Source organism: Vanellus vanellus, assembly GCF_965231255.1.
Source record: "Vanellus vanellus genome assembly, chromosome: 2".
NCBI lineage: Eukaryota > Metazoa > Chordata > Aves > Charadriiformes > Charadriidae > Vanellus > Vanellus vanellus.
The window spans coordinates 116,396,320-116,414,176 of NC_138906.1; the positions used below are offsets into that span (position 1 = coordinate 116,396,320).

Here is a 17,857-nt window from a genome sequence, read left to right on the forward strand (position 1 = left end):
AAAGAGCTGCAAGTGGCAGGCACCACATTAAAATGTTTGTATTCATGGCCATTGTAAGAAAAATTACACACAATCTATTATTAAAGTTTTCCAGGGATTGATGTGTCTGAGAAGCTACTTGTAGCTTTCTTCTGCAGAGGAATTGGTGTCTTTTATTAATCAAAGAACCCATCTCAACTCCTGTTTTGCTTTGCTCTATTCCTCTCAAAGCCTCAGATCAACAGCCACTAATTTCCTTCATCAGCAGGACCTGATACAGTCCTCCCTGAAGTCTGCTGCAGTCCTCCTGAGGTATCTGGATGCATCAGGTATATAGGACATCAAATTGTCCCTCAGCATACTTCCATCTGCTCCCTCCTTCACTTGACCAAGTTTTACTGGCAGTTGCACTTGTCTAATGGGCTATTGCTCTTCAGTGGAAGGTGGAATATAAATGACAAGGAGCGAAATGGTGCCCAGCATCCAGCTCCACCGTCTCCTCAGCATTTCCATTGCTGCTTGAGCTCCAACTAAAAATAGACCTGGTAAGGGCAAAACAGCCAAAATATCACAGGGAAACGGGTCCTAACACTGGCTTCAAGAGTAAATGTGAGATCGTAAACAAATTCGAAGCAAAGTGCCAGCTGCATGAGTGCATAGGCATCCTGGATTAGTAAGAAGGAATGGGAATCTGTCCTTATTCAGTTAAAAACTATGTTCGTTCTGAAGCCTAAAAATTACTAATTTAAGTAACATCTACGTTAATTACTTTATGATTCTACCTTCTTTATCTCCTTTCATCATGGGGCAAGACACTTGTCTGCCTCTCTTATTTTTTTCCTGTGTTCCTCAGTGCATCAGTTTCTAGAGTTGCCCCGACTCTCTAATTATTTGCCTGCAGATTTTCCACCCATTCCCTCCACAATTTACTGTTTATCATATCTGCTTTCCTACCACCCCCTGCAACAGCATTAGGGTCTCTTACTCCTTACACTTCCCTCTGCTCCTTCTCTATCAGCCACTTCACTTCACATGCCTTGGACTGTAGAATTTGGAGTGCTCTTTACTTAAAGAAAAAAACACCCAAACCCAAAGCCCCGAACCTCTTCTCTCCCCCTGCTTTTGCCTTTACCCTCAGGGTTTGCTCTTTGCTCTCAGAGGCTCCAACCTAGGGAAGCTATGCAAGGTGAAAGGAAGCTACCTACAGGCTAGCAGCTATCATGGTGAGGGTAACAGACAGCAACTGAGAACGCTAGCTTCGTTGAAAAAGAGAAGACCATTTTGAAACTGAAGGTTGAATGTAAAAAACAAAATGTCTGGACACTGGGAATGGGCACTAAAACTGGGAGAGATGGCAGTGGTGTTAGCAGGTACATAATTACGAAGAGTAATTATGAAGAAGAAATACAAAAAACTTATCTGGGTTAAAAATACTTATCTTCTTTGTAAATAGAATGTATAACATTACATAGATAGTGGACTCATTGGTATTACTACCTTATCAATCTCACATGTATGATTTTTAAATGTGGCTTGTGAGTTTGGGTGTGCAACTTCAAAGGGGTGTGAGTTTTAAAAGGTGAAAGATAAGCCACTTAAAATTGGGTCCCTTCAACTTTTCATTAATTGGTAACTTAAAATCCTGAGCTACTGACACTATTAGCTGTCTCTTGGGCTAGACTCTGGCTTTGTTAAACCACACAACAATTAGGGGGATTTGCCTCAATAAACAGTGAGCTTACATGGAAAAAAGAGAGATGTTTGTTTGTTGGCTTGTAATGAGAAAAGAAGTTTATGCTGATCATTTCAAGAAAAAGCACCTGAGTGTAGCACTGAGAGCCGTGACTGCCAGTCTTAAGAGGAGTGGTGGAATCTTAATAGGTCCTTTCTTACTGAGTTACCTAGAAAAAGCTTTCTAAACATTTTATGTTTGTGCTCTCCAAAGCTTTCGCAGGTTTACACGATCTAATAGTGTAACAACAGCCGTGCAAGCAGACCTGGATTTCCATGAGAACTTTGAAATAATCGACCCTCAAGAGGACAATACGTGTTCTGGACAAGTATCAAGACAATTTTCCCGAGATGCAAGCACCTCTACTGTTAGCATACAAGGGTCAGGAAACCATTACCATGCATGTGCAGTGGATGATGACTTTGATACAGATTTTGATCCATCAATTTTACCTCCTCCTGACCCCTGGATTGACTCTATCACCGAAGATCCTCTGGAAGCTGTTCAAAGGTCAGTGTGCCCACGAGATGGCCACTGGTTTCTGAAGCTACTTCAGGCAGAGAGAGATCGTATGGAGGGCTGGTGCCAACAGATGGAGAGAGAAGAACGGGAAAACAACTTACCTGAGGACAGTAAGTAACTGTGTACAATAATAATGCAGCTACAAAAAAGTATTTAATATAGGTCAAATTTACTCCACTGAATTCTGTATCATGCCCTTTCTTATTTAGTTAATGAAGCTATGGTTATGATTCTCAAAAGGGCTGTACGTATGTATTTAATAATCCTTCTTAAAGTTGACAGGGAATGGAAATGCTCAGCACTTCTGAAACTCCAGAGGCATTAGCTTTTGGGATTGCACAGATCAATGGATAATTAGGAGACTGTGGTTAGGGGTCTTGTACTATTAATGTTTCTTAACTCTTCCCTTTAAAAATCACTTCTCATAACCTTAGAATATAATTGAACAGATTCTAGTTCTTTTTCATTAAATTCATATTTTAGTTGCTTTTTTAGATGGATATTGGCATCAGAGTCTTCAGATGCTTCTCCCAACTGAGATTTCAGTTGTGCTTCCAAGTTGTTCTCCCTGTCTTCCCCTCTCCAGTCTCCCTTTATCTCCCTTGCAGTTCTCATTCCTCTTTGATCTTCCCAGTAAAACAAGCTTTCCATATTCTGCAATAAAAACCACACACATGAAAATGACATCTCAGTTGTCACTGCTGCCAGAAGTATTACCCCACCTGTAAGGTAATGGGAATGCCTAGTGAGCCTTCATTAGTAAGAAGGGTTGTGTAGCTCATGTCTTATTCATTCACTCTAGTTAGGGAAGAAGAGCTGAACATGTGTCTGCCTGACCAGATTTTTTTCTCCCAGTAAAAGTTGAAGTTTTTTGCTATTTCATTCCGTTACAAGGAGCAGTACTATTGATAGCTGTCAACTTTTGGACATAGGTAAACCTGTGAGCTTAGGAGCATGCTCCTTGTGAATGAAGCTTTTTCAAATTCTAGCAGGGAGCTTCTAGAAAACACTAAGGAGCAGCTGCATATAGAGAGTTCAATATTGTGTAATTTAGGCACACCTTAGTGTATTTTCCTGCATATAAAAATAACACTTTTCCGACCTCCAAATTAGCTCCTACCAAAGCAGAGACTGCTACTTCAGCTCCAGGACTGCTTCCTCCAAATTTCTAACCCTTCCTCTCAAGAAGGGAGGCGCTAGAATTCTTTTGAGACGTGAAGGTTTTGATTTATGGAAGGACAGGAATTAACACTGGCAAAAAATATATTTTTTAAATTCTTAGAAATGCATAAGCTGTTTCTGCTGGAACTTTCCATTCAACCCAATGAAAGAAATAGCTATAGACAAGTTTGATTTAGATATTTAAAGTTAGACACTACTGTGAGCAACTGGAAATTGACTTCTAATGGAAAGTATGAAATAACCTTAACATTAAGCTATGTTAAGGCTTTCTATTTCTACAAGATTTCTGTTGTATAACAGGCTAATGATTTCTTCTGAGGGAAAAATATAGAAGGATTAGCCTTCAAAGCAGATCCCGATTCCCCAAGTTTGAGAGTATTTGAACTTCATTTTTAATTTACATCATCAGTACATTCAAAAATGTCTTTGAACATGTATCAGAATACAAAGGTTTTCTGTTGTTACTACACAAGAAATAAACCCCGTGAATGAAGAGATTTTAGACTGAAAAAGAAGTGTGAACACATAACAAATAGGAAATACACAACTGCAAAACCCACTTGCTTTCTCTTTGCCACAACAACTTAGATCGGACATAAGGAAGACATTTTCTGCAATGACGGTGGTGAGACACTGGAAGAGGTTGCCCAGAGAAGTTGTGGATACCCCATCCCTGGAAGTGTTCAAAGCTAGCTTGGATGGGGCTTTGAGCAACCTGGTCTAGTGGGGGGTGTCCCTGCCCAGGGCAGAGGGTTGGACTAGGTGATCCTTAAGGGTCCCTTCTGACCCAAACCATTCTGTGATTCTATGATTCCATGAACTGATAATAATGGAAAAACCTACAAATATTTTATTTATGCAGCGAAGTAATTATTCACCTTGAGAAAAGCACATGAAGTGAATTTCACAAGACTGATACCTGCAGAACATGTATATCTGTGTACAGAATTTTCTCTTGGTGTCTGAGTGTCTTTGATATATGCAGGCTTTTTATATTAAAGGGCTCTTCTTTGAGCAGTCAGTGGGAGAAGTCAGTTATGGGGAAGATAAAGGAATAGTTAGGCTGGCTATTCCCAATGCTGCCTCCTCACAGCACACATGCCATGTGTCCTGTGGGTTATTCATCCTCTTCGTTTTTCTGACCGGCACGTCTCATGATTACTGGAAACGGGAGGAGGAAAGGGGTTGCCCACATTTTTTGGTCACTGGTGAGGTACTGATTTCAGTGTGAGGCCATCAGCCGCTCCAGCACGTGGCAGCTGCCTCCTTCAGAGGCTGCGTGGGGCTTTCCGCTGCAGCTCAGCATGCCCCGCTCTACCTGGTGCCAAGGAACAGCATATGGTCGGAGCCACGCTGCCCGCTCAGCAGCGCCAGAAACAAAAGCCTGACTGTTACAAACTCTGCTCTGAAATATATCTTTTTCATACGTCTGTAAACTTTGAAGAGAAGGAGAAAAGGAGAAGAAGAGGTGTGCTTGCTTTGGTTTTCCTAATGAAATATAACCAGAGCAGGGAACGCATCCTTTGTTTTCAACCTGACATCCCCAGCGTGTGTTTGGCCAGATAACAAAATAACGAGAACGTGTGATGAGCGAGGTTTTCTCGATGCCATGGCAGCTGACAGAGGGCTCGTCCCCCCAGTGCTCCGCGTAAAACGATCCGCGCTGCCTCCAGACAATGCGGCCCTTGTGCGAAACAGCTGTCTCAGGGAGACGGCTCGCTGCTGTTTGACAGTAGCTTGTATGTTACATAGATACGTTGGGTATTATCTAGCTGGGAATGAATCTACCAGATGGGATTGAATGTTTCTAGCTGGGAAATGGAGTCTGCTGCTGTGTATAAAAACAAGCTGTGGTTCAGTGGCTGCACGATGAAATGCCAATATAGAGAGAAATGTGGCTCCCCTTCCGCCATGAATTATTTATTGTATAGAATATTCTGGTTTTATCTGCAATCATTTTCTGATAAAGCCATGGCATGTGTAACAGGCTGATGAATACCACTCACACTTTAAGCTAGGGTACTTGATCTGGCTTCCGTGTATTTTGCTGTTATGGGGTTGGTGGCTCCAAACTCTAGGGCTCTCATAAAAAAAACAGATGTTAGAGATATGAGGTCAAACACCTTGTGAGAATTGATTGACGCTTTGGATCTGGCCTCAAGTGCAATCAACTGTTTTGTTTTTTTTTTTGGGGGGGGTGTCCTCAACCCTCTGCTCTCTTCTTCTACCTCTCCCCTGCAAAATTTTGTACAGTCAGAGCCTCGCCACTGATGTCGGTGCCTTTTGGCTCAGGCCTCTGAAGTAACCATTAACACACAGAATTAGCGGTAACAGGCCCAGCTCCCCACGCAGCACTGTTAGCGAGCCCCCTCGGGCCGCTTTTTTTCACAGCAGCGGTATCAACCATCAACAGCCCTGGCCTTGCTCTTGCAGGATAATTTTTTGTTGTTGTTTTTATTTCAAGTGGGGCATTAACCACTCTGGAAGAACCGGAGAGCTTCATTTTGTCCCCCTTCAGAAATGTTCCTCTTTCACATGAGGTTGTAATGTGGCTATGATGCGAAGATAACCATAGGAAGCAAACAGCAGGCCTGATTCACCACAAGCCAGGTGTAATGTGGGTTTAGTGGCGAGACAAGTCAGGCCAATCAAGTTAAAACCAAAACAGAAAACCAAAGCTCTGACAAGACATGTGATTATAACTGTCTTGCATGTATATTATACTCCTCTGGGCTAGTCTGCAAACACAGGTTGACCTCAAATCTGCAGTAAGCTTGCTGCTTAGGACCAAATTCAGCCAGTTCTGGCAATTATGCAATGCTTGCACACTTTCTGCTTTCTGGTTTGGTTTGTTTTGATTGTTCCAAAGGAAAACTGTGAAGGCTGGACACAAGAGAAGAAAGTTAAAGGAAAGATATGTTTTTCGTAATAGTGGCCCATGGCAAAAGAAAAGGAGACCCATGAGTTCATTCTCAGCCAGGAGCGAGAGAAACCATTTGCCAGCCCTCAGCAGAGCTTCCCCAAGCTGTCCTGGTCCCTGCCGCCGCTCGGAGGAGCGAGGCGGCCTTGTCCCGCAGCGGGCTGATGAAGCCTTGCAGAGGGACAGTCACCAGCCTGACGTGTGGCCGAGTCCTGCTGGAATCCCCCTGGCTATGTGCCTCTGGCCGCCTGCCCGACTCATCCTTTTCTTGCTCCGACTTTCTTTTCTCCCCAGAAGGGACTTCTCCGTCTGCGAGGGTTTCTCCAAGGAAAGCCAGCTCCAGGTTGGAAGCCCTGCCAATGTCCAAAGGCTAGCAAGGAGAAAAGAGAAATCCGCAAGCAACAAAACAATATGGTTAGGGAAAAAATGTGGAGCCTGCTAATAAAAGCCAAGGAAGTCAGAGAACACATGGAAACTGCTTCACTCCCAGTGAACAGCATTTACTCATGCAGACAGCCCTATTAATGTCAGTGAGATCACTCCTATAAGTAAATATGACTCAAATCAAGGACTGCCCCCTCCATAGCTTGCTCCATTTGGCCTTTTTCTCCTTAAAAGCGGAGTTTAAGACCTGAGCGATAGCTTTAACTTTGAATTTCCTGGCTTTTGTCATGCTTGGCGTTATTTAAATGTAGGTCTGTCAACAAGAATAGGCTAAAATGCTGGTCCATCGTGGCTTGGAAATGGATTGTGACAGCTCTATGGCAGGATTGCTTCATATGCACAGTGCCCAGCCAACATTTGCAACACAAATGTCAGTCTGTGTCCCTGTAATTTCGGCTATTGTTCCTGCCACTTGCTCCTGGGGCAATGAGCGAGTGGCTGGTTTTCTGTTCCCTAGCTTGCTGCCCTGCCTACCAACCAGGTGTTTTCACATTAAGGGCATTTGATAGTCACAGTCCTAAAGTGCCTCCTTTGTCACTTGTTAGACCCTGGGGCCTGTCAAAGTTGAAATGCAAAGAGATCAGTTGGTGGTTTAAGGCCAAATAATGTTGCCCCTCCTCAAAACTCCCGTGGCTTCTATGTGATGACTTTTCACATCACTTCAGGTGCTTTTTGCTGTTGTTTTCTTATATTTAGTTATCCTCATTACACACAGACTCTTTCCAAGGTAGAGCAGATGACAGTATCACCATTTTTTTGCTTGTGTTTGCAATTCTTTTTTTGCTGTTTTGTTTCTTTTTCCATGAAGACATGGAGGGCGGAGCTATGTAGAACTCTACAATCCCAAAGTAGGTCCTATGTAGTTCTTAGAACCAAAAGAAGCAAGAACTTATTGCTTGAATGGCACAAAGTCTAAGTCTATATTTAAGAACATTTTAAAAGGAGAACAGGTTGGGGGGGGTTAAGGACACAAGGAAATTCACGGGCGTGTATCTATCCCAGAGTAACATTCCGTAACCCTAGTCGAGAACAACAATAGTGAGGAGGCACTCTACAGTAGCTGAATTATATCAAAATAGCTATACCGAAGCAGTTCTTCCAGAATAGGCATAACTGTCTATTTCTTAAAAGTTGTCACAGAGGACAACTGGATTTACAAGGAAGAGAGGTCAAAGCAAGGGAGGGGAAAACTATAAAAACAAAACACTGCAGTACACACACTTCTTCCCCTGGGGAAGGGGTGACAGCAAAGCATATGATGGATGTTAATAATGTTCCTTAATGCATTACTGGAAGGCATTCAGATCCAACAGTGCTGAGTGTGCTGTATAACCCTGTATGGAATAGAAAGCAGACATGAATAACATTATATAGGTGTTTAAATCCATTATGATTGCATCTTGATGGGTGGGTATTTTTTGTTGTTCCTTAGTTTCATACATTTTGTTTGTATCCTATTAGTTTGAACTTTTATATGTTTTCCTCCTGTACCCCATCTCCCTTGCTGTTACAGATTTCTCTGATTCTTCTCTGATGTATTTTGAGTATTATCTTTGCAATTCCATTTATTTTCTTGGTATTTGGCTTCAAACCTCACAGGCTTTTCTCCTAAAAAAGTATCAGTCTATTTTTACTTTTTGGGTTTTTTTACTACACCTTGGCTTTTCTCTTTGGCACTGGAGGTTTTGACTGAGTAAGCAAAACGAGCACTTCAAACACTAAAAGCAACATGCCTTTGGAAACAAAACTTAGGCTATTGATAAGAATTTGTGCCTTCTGGAGAGATTCCTTTCAGTCTTTCCAATGCTTTGTCCTTTCCCCCCCACCCCCCAACTTCCCTGACGGAGTTGGTTGTTGACTGGTTGCACATTAACAGACCGCTTGCTTTTGAGGGGCGAGGAATCAGTGACACTTGACTAGATACAGCCGCGGCTACAGCAGAAGTGGCAACAATAGAGAACAGCATCAACATGCATCCCACAGTCAGCTGGGATGATGGTTTTTAGGCAAATAGCCAGTCGCTAGGCAGCCAAGGACAAGGACTTCCTTTTCCCTCTGCTGAGATCACTGAATATTAAGCTCTTCTTCCCTCAAAGAAAGGGGCACTTTCCCATCCATCACCAACAAGGTGTATTTACATTTCTTCGTGCCTGGGACATGATTTCCAACTCGGGTGGTGCAGGTTTCCAGGAAGAACCTGCCTCGTCTTTTTGTGTCCCGAGAAGTGGAGAGACCGTTTTTTCTCCCCTCCCTCCTCAAGTCTTGGGAAGCGTCAGAGTGGCCGAGCTCCAGATGAGGCAGCTGTTCCCAAATATACTCAGTGGGAAGAGTTTTCATAACAATGGGAACCACATGAAAGCTCCCGGAGTAGCTCCTCCTACTATTGAAAAGTCCTTTCAGTTGAGTGGTTTGCATATTGGGTTGCATAAATGACTAGACACACCAAGGGGTCCATTTTCAGCACTGTGCGCATAGAATTAGACACGCAAGCCTTGCTAACAATAATGAGAGTTGTGTGCAAAACTCCCTGCGCAATATGCTGAAAATATTCTGCTTAGTGAATCTTCCAGCTCACGGCTATTTCCTGGCAGTGCTGAGCTGAGTTCTGGGAACAAAATGAAAGTCTGGGCTCTGTGTGTGTTCACAGAGCTCTCTCCTATAGTTTCGGAAAAAAATGTGAAAAGACTCTCTCTTCACCCTCCTTTTTTTTTTTTTTTTTCCTTTCCTTTGTATGTCTGAAGTATAAATGAACTTCGCATCCCACTTTTCCTTTAGCAGCCCTAAGGAGCAAACTTGAAGGCTGCTGAAGGAAAAGCCATTTGCCTTGAAGGAGCAGAACACAGATTTCGTACTACTGTGTGATTGGTTTCGGTTCGTCATGAGTGTTTGTGCCAGTTTTCTTAGTGTGTGGCTACGCAAGTGTATCCCATGGAGAGGCCTTTCTCTTACCAAACACTGCATGGTGGCGTTCTGCTCACAAGCTGCCGACGTGCACCGCGGCTGGTCACAGGACCATGAGACCCTAAAAATGTTGCCAGAAGGGGTTAGAGCAAAGTTTTATTTGACTATTTATTTATTTATTTTTCATTGTGGTAAGTCAAAACACTTACCAGTATTTTCCCAGTGGAGCTCTGCTGATGTTGCATTAGGTTTTATACAAAAAAATGACCGTGCCCAAAGGATGGTACAGAGGATGGGAGCTAAGGACTAGTATCTCTTCTAGGCTCTGCAGACCACTTCATCTCTTTGTTTTTCCTATTCCTCCCTCACCTGCCTCATGTATCCAGACTAAATTTGTCATGGAGAAGTTGCTGTGTTTATATAAGGGCTGGGACAATCCAAGTATCTATAAGTAGAAATGATAGTGAAAATTGTGACACAGTGGCTGCTATTCATGTTTTTCATTAATGAAGCGGTAAATTTTTTTTTTTTATTAAATGAAATTAATTTTACAATAAACATTTAACTGAAGAATTGGGAGAGAATAAGTTGCTTCAGCTGAGAGGGGAAATTAATGATGGAGCCAGATACATCTGTGATGCCAGCCTGTTTATTTAAAGACAGTGCATAAAGCATAGTTGCTGGGTTTTTTTCCTGAGCACCGAAAGTCTCAAACAAACCGGTAGCTGCTTTCTTGCTCACAGCATCATTTTTCTTTCGATCAGCAACCCCCCCAAATCACACTCTTTTCTGGATTCACTGTTCTACTGCCAGTTGAGGCCATGTCTATCTTTCTGCTCTGTTTCTGCATGCTTGCTTCTTTTTACATGCACATGCACATGCACACACAGACTCTCCACCTTGACCAGAACTCAGCGGTTTTGGGTAGCATATTCTCAACTACCCTTTGCAGCAGTAAAAAAAGCCCACCATTCCAGTGAGGTTAAACACAACCAAAACACTCTGAGCTCCTGTTTTATTTACTGTGGGCTGTCTTCTGGCTCACTGCAGTCCTTCACAGTACTCAGTCCAAAGGGACCATAACTACCCAACTGTCTGTACAAAGGGGACCCCAGACAGCGCAGGAGCTGGGCCTCTTTGACACCTCCCTCCAGGTTGCCAGCAAGGAGGAGACCCCAGGGTGGTTTTGCTCCCTGACATATGCCTGGGTACCTGGATTCAGAGGCAGAAGCCACTTCAGATTGTGCCCATGATAAATACTCAGAGGGTCTGAATGAGGTTCATCAATGTGCGTTAAAATCACCAATCCCTTCCTGGGGCTCTGATAGAGCAACACTCAGCTAAACCTGAAAACAAGGCACCGGGTTGCTAAGCGAGGTGGCAGAAATGCGGGCAGTCGCCGTGTTGTCTGGACAATGTAGATGGCATCACAGGTTCTGAAAGCCGCATGTCCTTGCACAGGGAGCTGGGTTTGTGTCCAAAGCCTGAGCCTGGGTCACGATGATGGCGGGAAGTGTAATTTCTGGTGAGCAAAGGTTGCAAAAGCTTTTGATAAGACGTATTTATACTGCCATGGAAGTGCTCTTTGCTGGTTACAACTGGTCTCACTGGGGGAATGAGAGTACGCTGCAGCAACAGATAAGTGTTTTTGCCAATGCAAGCTGCCCTGGGAGCCCTTGCGGTACGCCTTTGCCTCGTGCGGATCTGGCCTCAGATTTATCAGCCTCTCTCTAATCCGTGACTGAGAGATAATATGCTTTTTGAAAGCCAGAGCTGACCACTGTGCAGCTTTCTCCTCTCTTTTTATAGGCTTCTAGTTGCCCGCAGCAAAGAAAGCATCATGACTTATATTTCTCTTTCTCTCAGTTCTAGGGAAAATTCGAACTGCGGTGGGCAGTGCCCAGCTTCTCATGGCCCAGAAATTTTACCAGTTCAGAGAACTTTGTGAAGAAAACCTGGTATGTAAACTTTTCTGCTAGACACTGTTGCGTACCTTTTACTAACCCTGTGAATAATCATACCTAAACTAGACAGAGATTTTCTGACTAAAACAAGTAGTTTTTCCAGTAAAGGCCTAGATGTGAATTCAGGAGTAACTGTCAAACTTGGTGGAGTCAGCATGAGTTTTGCAATAGCTTGAGATCCTTAAAATAAAGACAGGCAAAAATTTTCGGGTGAAATATCACTGAAACTCTGCTAGTGACTTCAGAGGAGCAAGGATCTGTCCCTTGGCCCCTGAGTTCAGTTTGTGTGGGCAGAGACGTGTGGCTGCCTCCTCAGGGTCTTTCAGGGTGGACCAGAAGTCTTATGAGTGGGGCTTTCCCACGTAATCCCAATGCCGCCTGTATTCAGCAAGGCAGACCTACCAGGAAATCAGACACTGAAAGTTGGGGCCTCACAGTTCCACAAACCCAACAGCAAAAGTCATTTTCCAGAGTGCTAAAAGGGCAAAGAGGCAAAGAGGCAGCATGTTATCACTATAATTACTGTATGTCATTGGTATATGCTACCACTATTATTATTGTTATTTGCTATTTTTATGCTGTTAGTAGTAGTACAATCAGAACAGTATTCCAATTGATAAATAAAAGTACATTTCACACCATGTATCTAAAGCAGTATTCTCAAAAATGCCAGCACTTACAAAAATTTTCAGCCTTTTTAATTAACAATCCATACAGATACAATACATTTCATTTCCAATTTGGGCATAAATTCCTAGAAGCCCCAAAAGCATAGAGCTCTATCAGTATAGAATAGGGAAGGGAAGGCAAACCCTGTGATAGTCACCAGAGCAGGGTGACCATCTTCAGCTTCAGTTAATGCACCTGTGAGAATCAAGCCCCAAACTAAAATCTGTTTCAGTGGATAAATGCAACAGAAATCAGCTCTGCCTAAGCCTTCCAATTCTTAATAGAAAAATTGAAGAAGCATTCTGGTTACAAATCTTTGTAAATAAAGGCCTACAACTGGGCAACATGCTCGTGTTGAGCACTGAAAAACTAGGAATCCAGGTATAAACTCTGTTCTCCTTATGAATCTAAAATACATAGTTTATTGTTTTCAATAATTGCTCCTTTAGTGGTATAATCATCCTATCAAAATCCTGTGCCAATGTTGCTGTGAAAAGCACCATTACTTAGAAATATCTTAAGGCAAGCGATTGACTCTTTTGGGTTTATTGCTTCTGGTGAGGGAGAAGACTTAAACACAGAGTAAAACTTGAGCCATGTACAACAACCAGCGGGGGTCTAATAATAATTGATTTAATTTATAATAATTTATTTATCTTTATTAATAACACTAGATCAATGTGATCTTATGGGGCCACAGCATCCATGAAAGCTTGCTGACTCAGATTGGCATAGGCACCACTTAGCATTTATGAAAAAACATTCTTGAAGTGAGCGTATGGAACACCTCATTTTGTTTGAAGTGTTTCAATTGGGAACCAGCTTATAGAGATACATCCCGTAGAAAACCTTCCCTCATACGAACTTTGCCGACGTAGCAGGCACTGTTTTCTCTGTGTCCACTGTATGTAGCAAATGTTCAGAGCTGAGTTGCACTGAAGGGGCACAAGATACAACAGGACCTTTCGTGTCACCAGCTTCTGGCCCATGCCATGCTAGAGATGCTAATGGCCCAGGTGTGCTCTTCTGAGCAAATCTCTCAGGCTGATGAACAAGACTGAGTCTGCCCACGCAAAGCAACACTTCCCACCTGTGTCCCAGCCTCACTCTGCCCAAAAATTCGCCTGTAAAAATGGGATTACTGTGCTTCTGCCTGTTCTCTTCTGAGCTTTTGGCCGACCAGAGGTTATTCTTGTCAAAAAAATATGAAGAAATTGGCCTGAGGAGTATAAGAGGCAATTTTAGTTGAAATGGTGTATTTTTGTAGAACTTAGGTTCTCAGCGTGTGGAAAAAGTGTTCACATATTGGTATATCACTATTTGCACGTGCAGCAAACGTACATTTGCCCGGGTACGAGTCTTTTTTACAAGTGTGAACGTGGCAGGGAGTCCTTCCTCATGAAAGTGAAGAGGAGGCTGGCGGTTAATTTCAGTGCGGTTAGGATACCACCGGTTGTGCCCAGGAACAGCCCTGGGCAGATCCTGCCACAGGGGACCTGCCACCTGCCCTTTCCCCGTGGTCCGCGGGGCATAGCTGCTTCCTTGGGTGAGCGGGGGCTTGCGGAGGCACAGCGGCTTGCAAAAAACCCCGCCAGTAAGTAACGCTCCGCTTTGTTTCTCTCTGTGTGTCGCACCGATCGCTTGGGTCTGCTGAAACTGCTTTGCTAGCAAGATTCGTAACCATTTGCACAAATGCTTTACATTAAGAGGTACTAAAGCCAACATGTTTTTTTTCTTCTGTTGCACAGAATCCTAATGCACATCCACGGCCGACCTCCCAGGATTTAGCAGGGTTTTGGGATATGCTGCAGTTGTCCATAGAAAATATTAGTATGAAATTTGATGAACTTCATCAGTTAAAGGCCAATAATTGGAAACAGATGGATCCTCATGACAAGAAGGTAGAACATTGTAGATTTTGTATGCTTCATTTAAAACCCTGCACAAATACTGGACAGATTAAATAGGCCTCTGTGTTACAGCGTTGACGTTAAAAATGTGAAATGAAGCTCATAGCAAATTAATTTCATTGTAATAACAATGTTTACATAATAATAATCTGGGATATTATCTGTAATATGTTTCAGGCATATTTTTAAACCAAATCTGTCTTTGTGAATCGGATAATGGGAATGTGGTACTTTGTTAAGCTTTACATTTAATCATATTAGACGATCAATCGTTGGAAGGAACTGCCTTATATATTGATTCTTAAAATTAAATAAATCACATTTACGGTTCATATTATTGCATATAGCAAGAGTTCTAGGTTGTGTTACTGAAAAAACTAGGGAAGCACTGTAACCATCGCTGACTTTGGTAACCAGATTACAAACAGAGCGATATCAAAAATATGCCTTCCAAAATGTTACATGAAAGAACTTCTACATCTCTTTTTTTTTTGTCCGTTTGTTTGGGGTTTTGTTTATTTTGGGTTTTTTTAATGGGTGATTTCATAAACAGGTTCACTTTGCTGGTAGTGTTGTTTACCCAAGGTAGCATAAAAATCACCTGGAGCTTTGGTCTTTTCTTTAAATGTAGTCCTCTTCTGTCACCATGAAAAACTGCCACATCTCCAAGTGTGAGCCACATTTCACTTTCCATTCTCATTTGGCACCATTGCCTTATTTTTCTCCTCACTATCCGCATCGAGAAAAACAGCACTTGGGTGAGCCAAAATACACAAATGTTTCAGAAAATCCTTAAAAGACAGACCCATTCCTAGAGGAATCAACGGTCTAATGTCGCGCTCCTATAGGTATGTAATTTGATGGCTGAATTTCCACTGTGGCTGGTCTGATAGCAATGAATAAAGCCAACAGGTAGGGTCACCAGGAGGAGGAATGTGACTTACAGGTACAGTGGCTCAGACAGGAGTCTGGGCTGCCCCAACTCACGGTCAGCTGGCTGCCGATGACCAAAGCGGTGTTTTCTTTCGGGCAAATAACCATAATAATATCAAACCCCATTAATCTTGCAGCAGGAAGCTTGCAAAGGCAGTGCTGGTAGCACTCTCCCTCCTCCTCTGATCAAGACTAAATACTCATTCCTGACTTAGGAGTGCCATGTTCACACCATTTGTGCACACCTAATGTGTTTTGTAGGGGAATGAATGGGAATGTGTTTTCCTAGCCCAAGGTACTAAAGGCAAGTCATTTTCTTATCTTTTTTTTTTTTTTTCAGTATCTATCAGAAAAGGAAGTTAAAACCGTCAAACATGCATGCACAGAAATGCTGGTGTATGGTCTTTCATTAGCTTTTACAGTAAAGCGGGTAGGCCGAGCGTTTGCAACTGCAGCAGTAAGAAACGAGAGCTTTCCTTAAAAAAAAAAGTGCCTTTTCTTTGCTTCTGAAAAACATTTCAAAGAGTTTCCAACAAAAAAGAAGACTATAACGGGTTAAAGGAAGTTATGTAGTGCTGAAGAAAGGGACCCACATTAGGAAGGTAAAGATTTTAAAGAATTACACTGACTGTGTTCCTGTTTCAACAGCATTTGTCTATGATTTTCGATGAACCAGATCATCTCCTTTCTTAAAAAGGATAAAAAAAAAAAAAAAGGAAGAAAAAGCTTTCTGTGGAATTGATATTTGCAGTTGCCTTTGGCCTTTGCCACTGGGCCCTTTTTAAGCAGCATAGATTAATCCTTGAACGGAGAGAAAAAGCAAAGTATGAATAAGTGTAACTAAGCACCTTTATATTTTGAGCCATGGAAGCTCTTGTGAGCAGCATGAGAGAAACCGAAAGGGCAGAATGGGACTTTTGTAGTGTGATAAAATCCCTTCGCTCAGAGACCATGTTCACAGTTGGAAGGGGACGTAACTTAAAAGACAATCTAATTAACTTGACAAAGTCTTTGTGGCCGCCTGAAATTCAGACCTGAATACACTTCTTTTTCAGGAGAGATCCCTCTCTGAGGGTTTTTTTGTTGTTGTTGCTTTTTATGTGTGTGTGTACATGCACCAGGATATACATAAAAGTTCTCCTTGTGATCGCACATCTGGAGCTAGCTGCCACTGTGATGATTAATGCATGTTTTCTCAATGGTTTTTAAGTTTTTCTTACCAGGTTGTTTTTTTTTTTTCTATTTCTAGCTGATCGTAGCATGTCATGGCTATTTAGCAGGAGGCTAGAGTTTACGAGCTTGCACAGTGGGATTTCTGAGCAGTCATTAAGCCACTGCAAAATACATACATGTGTGGGATTTTTGAGCAGTCATTAAGCCACTGCAAAATACACACATACATAAATATATGGTGTTTTTTAAAAAAAGCATATCTTTTCTGATGACCAGCTGCAGGCAGCTAGTTCCCATCTGCATTTGGGAACGCCAAAGCCCCGGTTACGTCTGTGTTGTAAGAGCGCCTGGTGTTACGCACGTATAGAAGAGGGTAGCCCAGAAGTCGGGGCTCTCCGGGGTTCCTCTGCCGAGAGCGGCGTTCGCTCCCCAGCCACACGCAGGCGGCTGCGCTGGTGGCGGGAAGCGGCATCTGAGATGCTCTCCTTTCCAAGTCCCTGGCGCTGGGAGGAGACGCCCGGATCCCCCCGCCCCGGGGAGCCGCACTAAGCGGTTAGTGGTGGGGGTCTCGGCCCTGGCAGCGCAGGGCGTTTCACACGCACCATCCCCGAGGAGAAGTAGCGCTGCGGCCGGCCCTCCCCTCCCTTTTGCCCTTGCCCTATGTTTATGAACCCTTGAGCACAAAAGCCAGTTCACTGAAGACAGAAAGGCAGATAAGAGCTAACAAACCTTAGGTAAAATGTGTGTTCTAACTACTGACGTATCCTAGTTTTTCCCGCCTTTCCCTGAGAAGCTGTATAATGCCATTAACCTTCTGCTTTGATCAGGAGAGAAGGGTCCCTCCTCCAGTGCCAAAGAAGCCATCGAAAGGTCAGGTGCCACTCATACGAGAACGCTCTCTGGAAAGCTCGCAGCGTCAAGAGGCCCGGAAACGGCTGATGGCTGCCAAGCGCGCTGCATCGGTCCGCCAGAACTCAGCTACCGAGAGCGCCGAAAGCATTGAGATATACATCCCCGAAGCCCAGACCAGGCTATGAAGGGATCCAACCGGGAGGACTCTCTCTGGCAAGACAAGCCTCATGTATAATCTGCCCCTCTAGGCTCCTGCTCAAGGTCACCACGAAGTATTTGTACCTCCTCCTCCTCCTCTCTCTCTCGCTCTCTCTCCCCCCCTCTCCCCCTCCCCTCTCTCTGTACGCAGCCGCCCCGATGCTCCCAGTGAACTCCACTGCCGTGGCGTAGTTGTCGGTCCTCCGAGAGATGTCCTCTAATCACCCTTGCTTTCTGAAGGTTCGCCCATGTCATCATGATGCTTTGTCACATGTACTGATGCTGCCACTTTGCCTCATGTAAACGAGTACGATCCTTCTTTTTTTTTTTCTTTTCTGTTTGAAACAAATAAACGCGGCGCTCAGACTTCCACACACCCACGCACCTGTACAGTAGATGCTCCATTTAACTTACTCATGATCTTTAGTTGACCTAAAGCTAGTCTGTTACCCGGTGTACAGCAATATCAAACTGTAGG

At 43.3% G+C, this 17,857-nt stretch overlaps 1 protein-coding gene across 1 annotated transcript in view; it reads left to right on the forward strand.

Annotated features, from left to right (window-relative positions):
• Positions 1-17,366, forward strand: part of DLGAP1 (DLG associated protein 1) — a gene marked incomplete at both ends in the record, with an annotated part of 147,214 nt that extends 129,848 nt beyond the window's left edge. The window contains 4 exon segments of the mRNA XM_082499339.1: positions 1,925-2,343; positions 11,547-11,638; positions 14,062-14,214; positions 17,157-17,366. Coding sequence (XP_082355465.1) covers positions 1,925-2,343; positions 11,547-11,638; positions 14,062-14,214; positions 17,157-17,366 — 874 coding nt within the window.
• Positions 17,367-17,857: the final 491 nt, after the last annotated feature.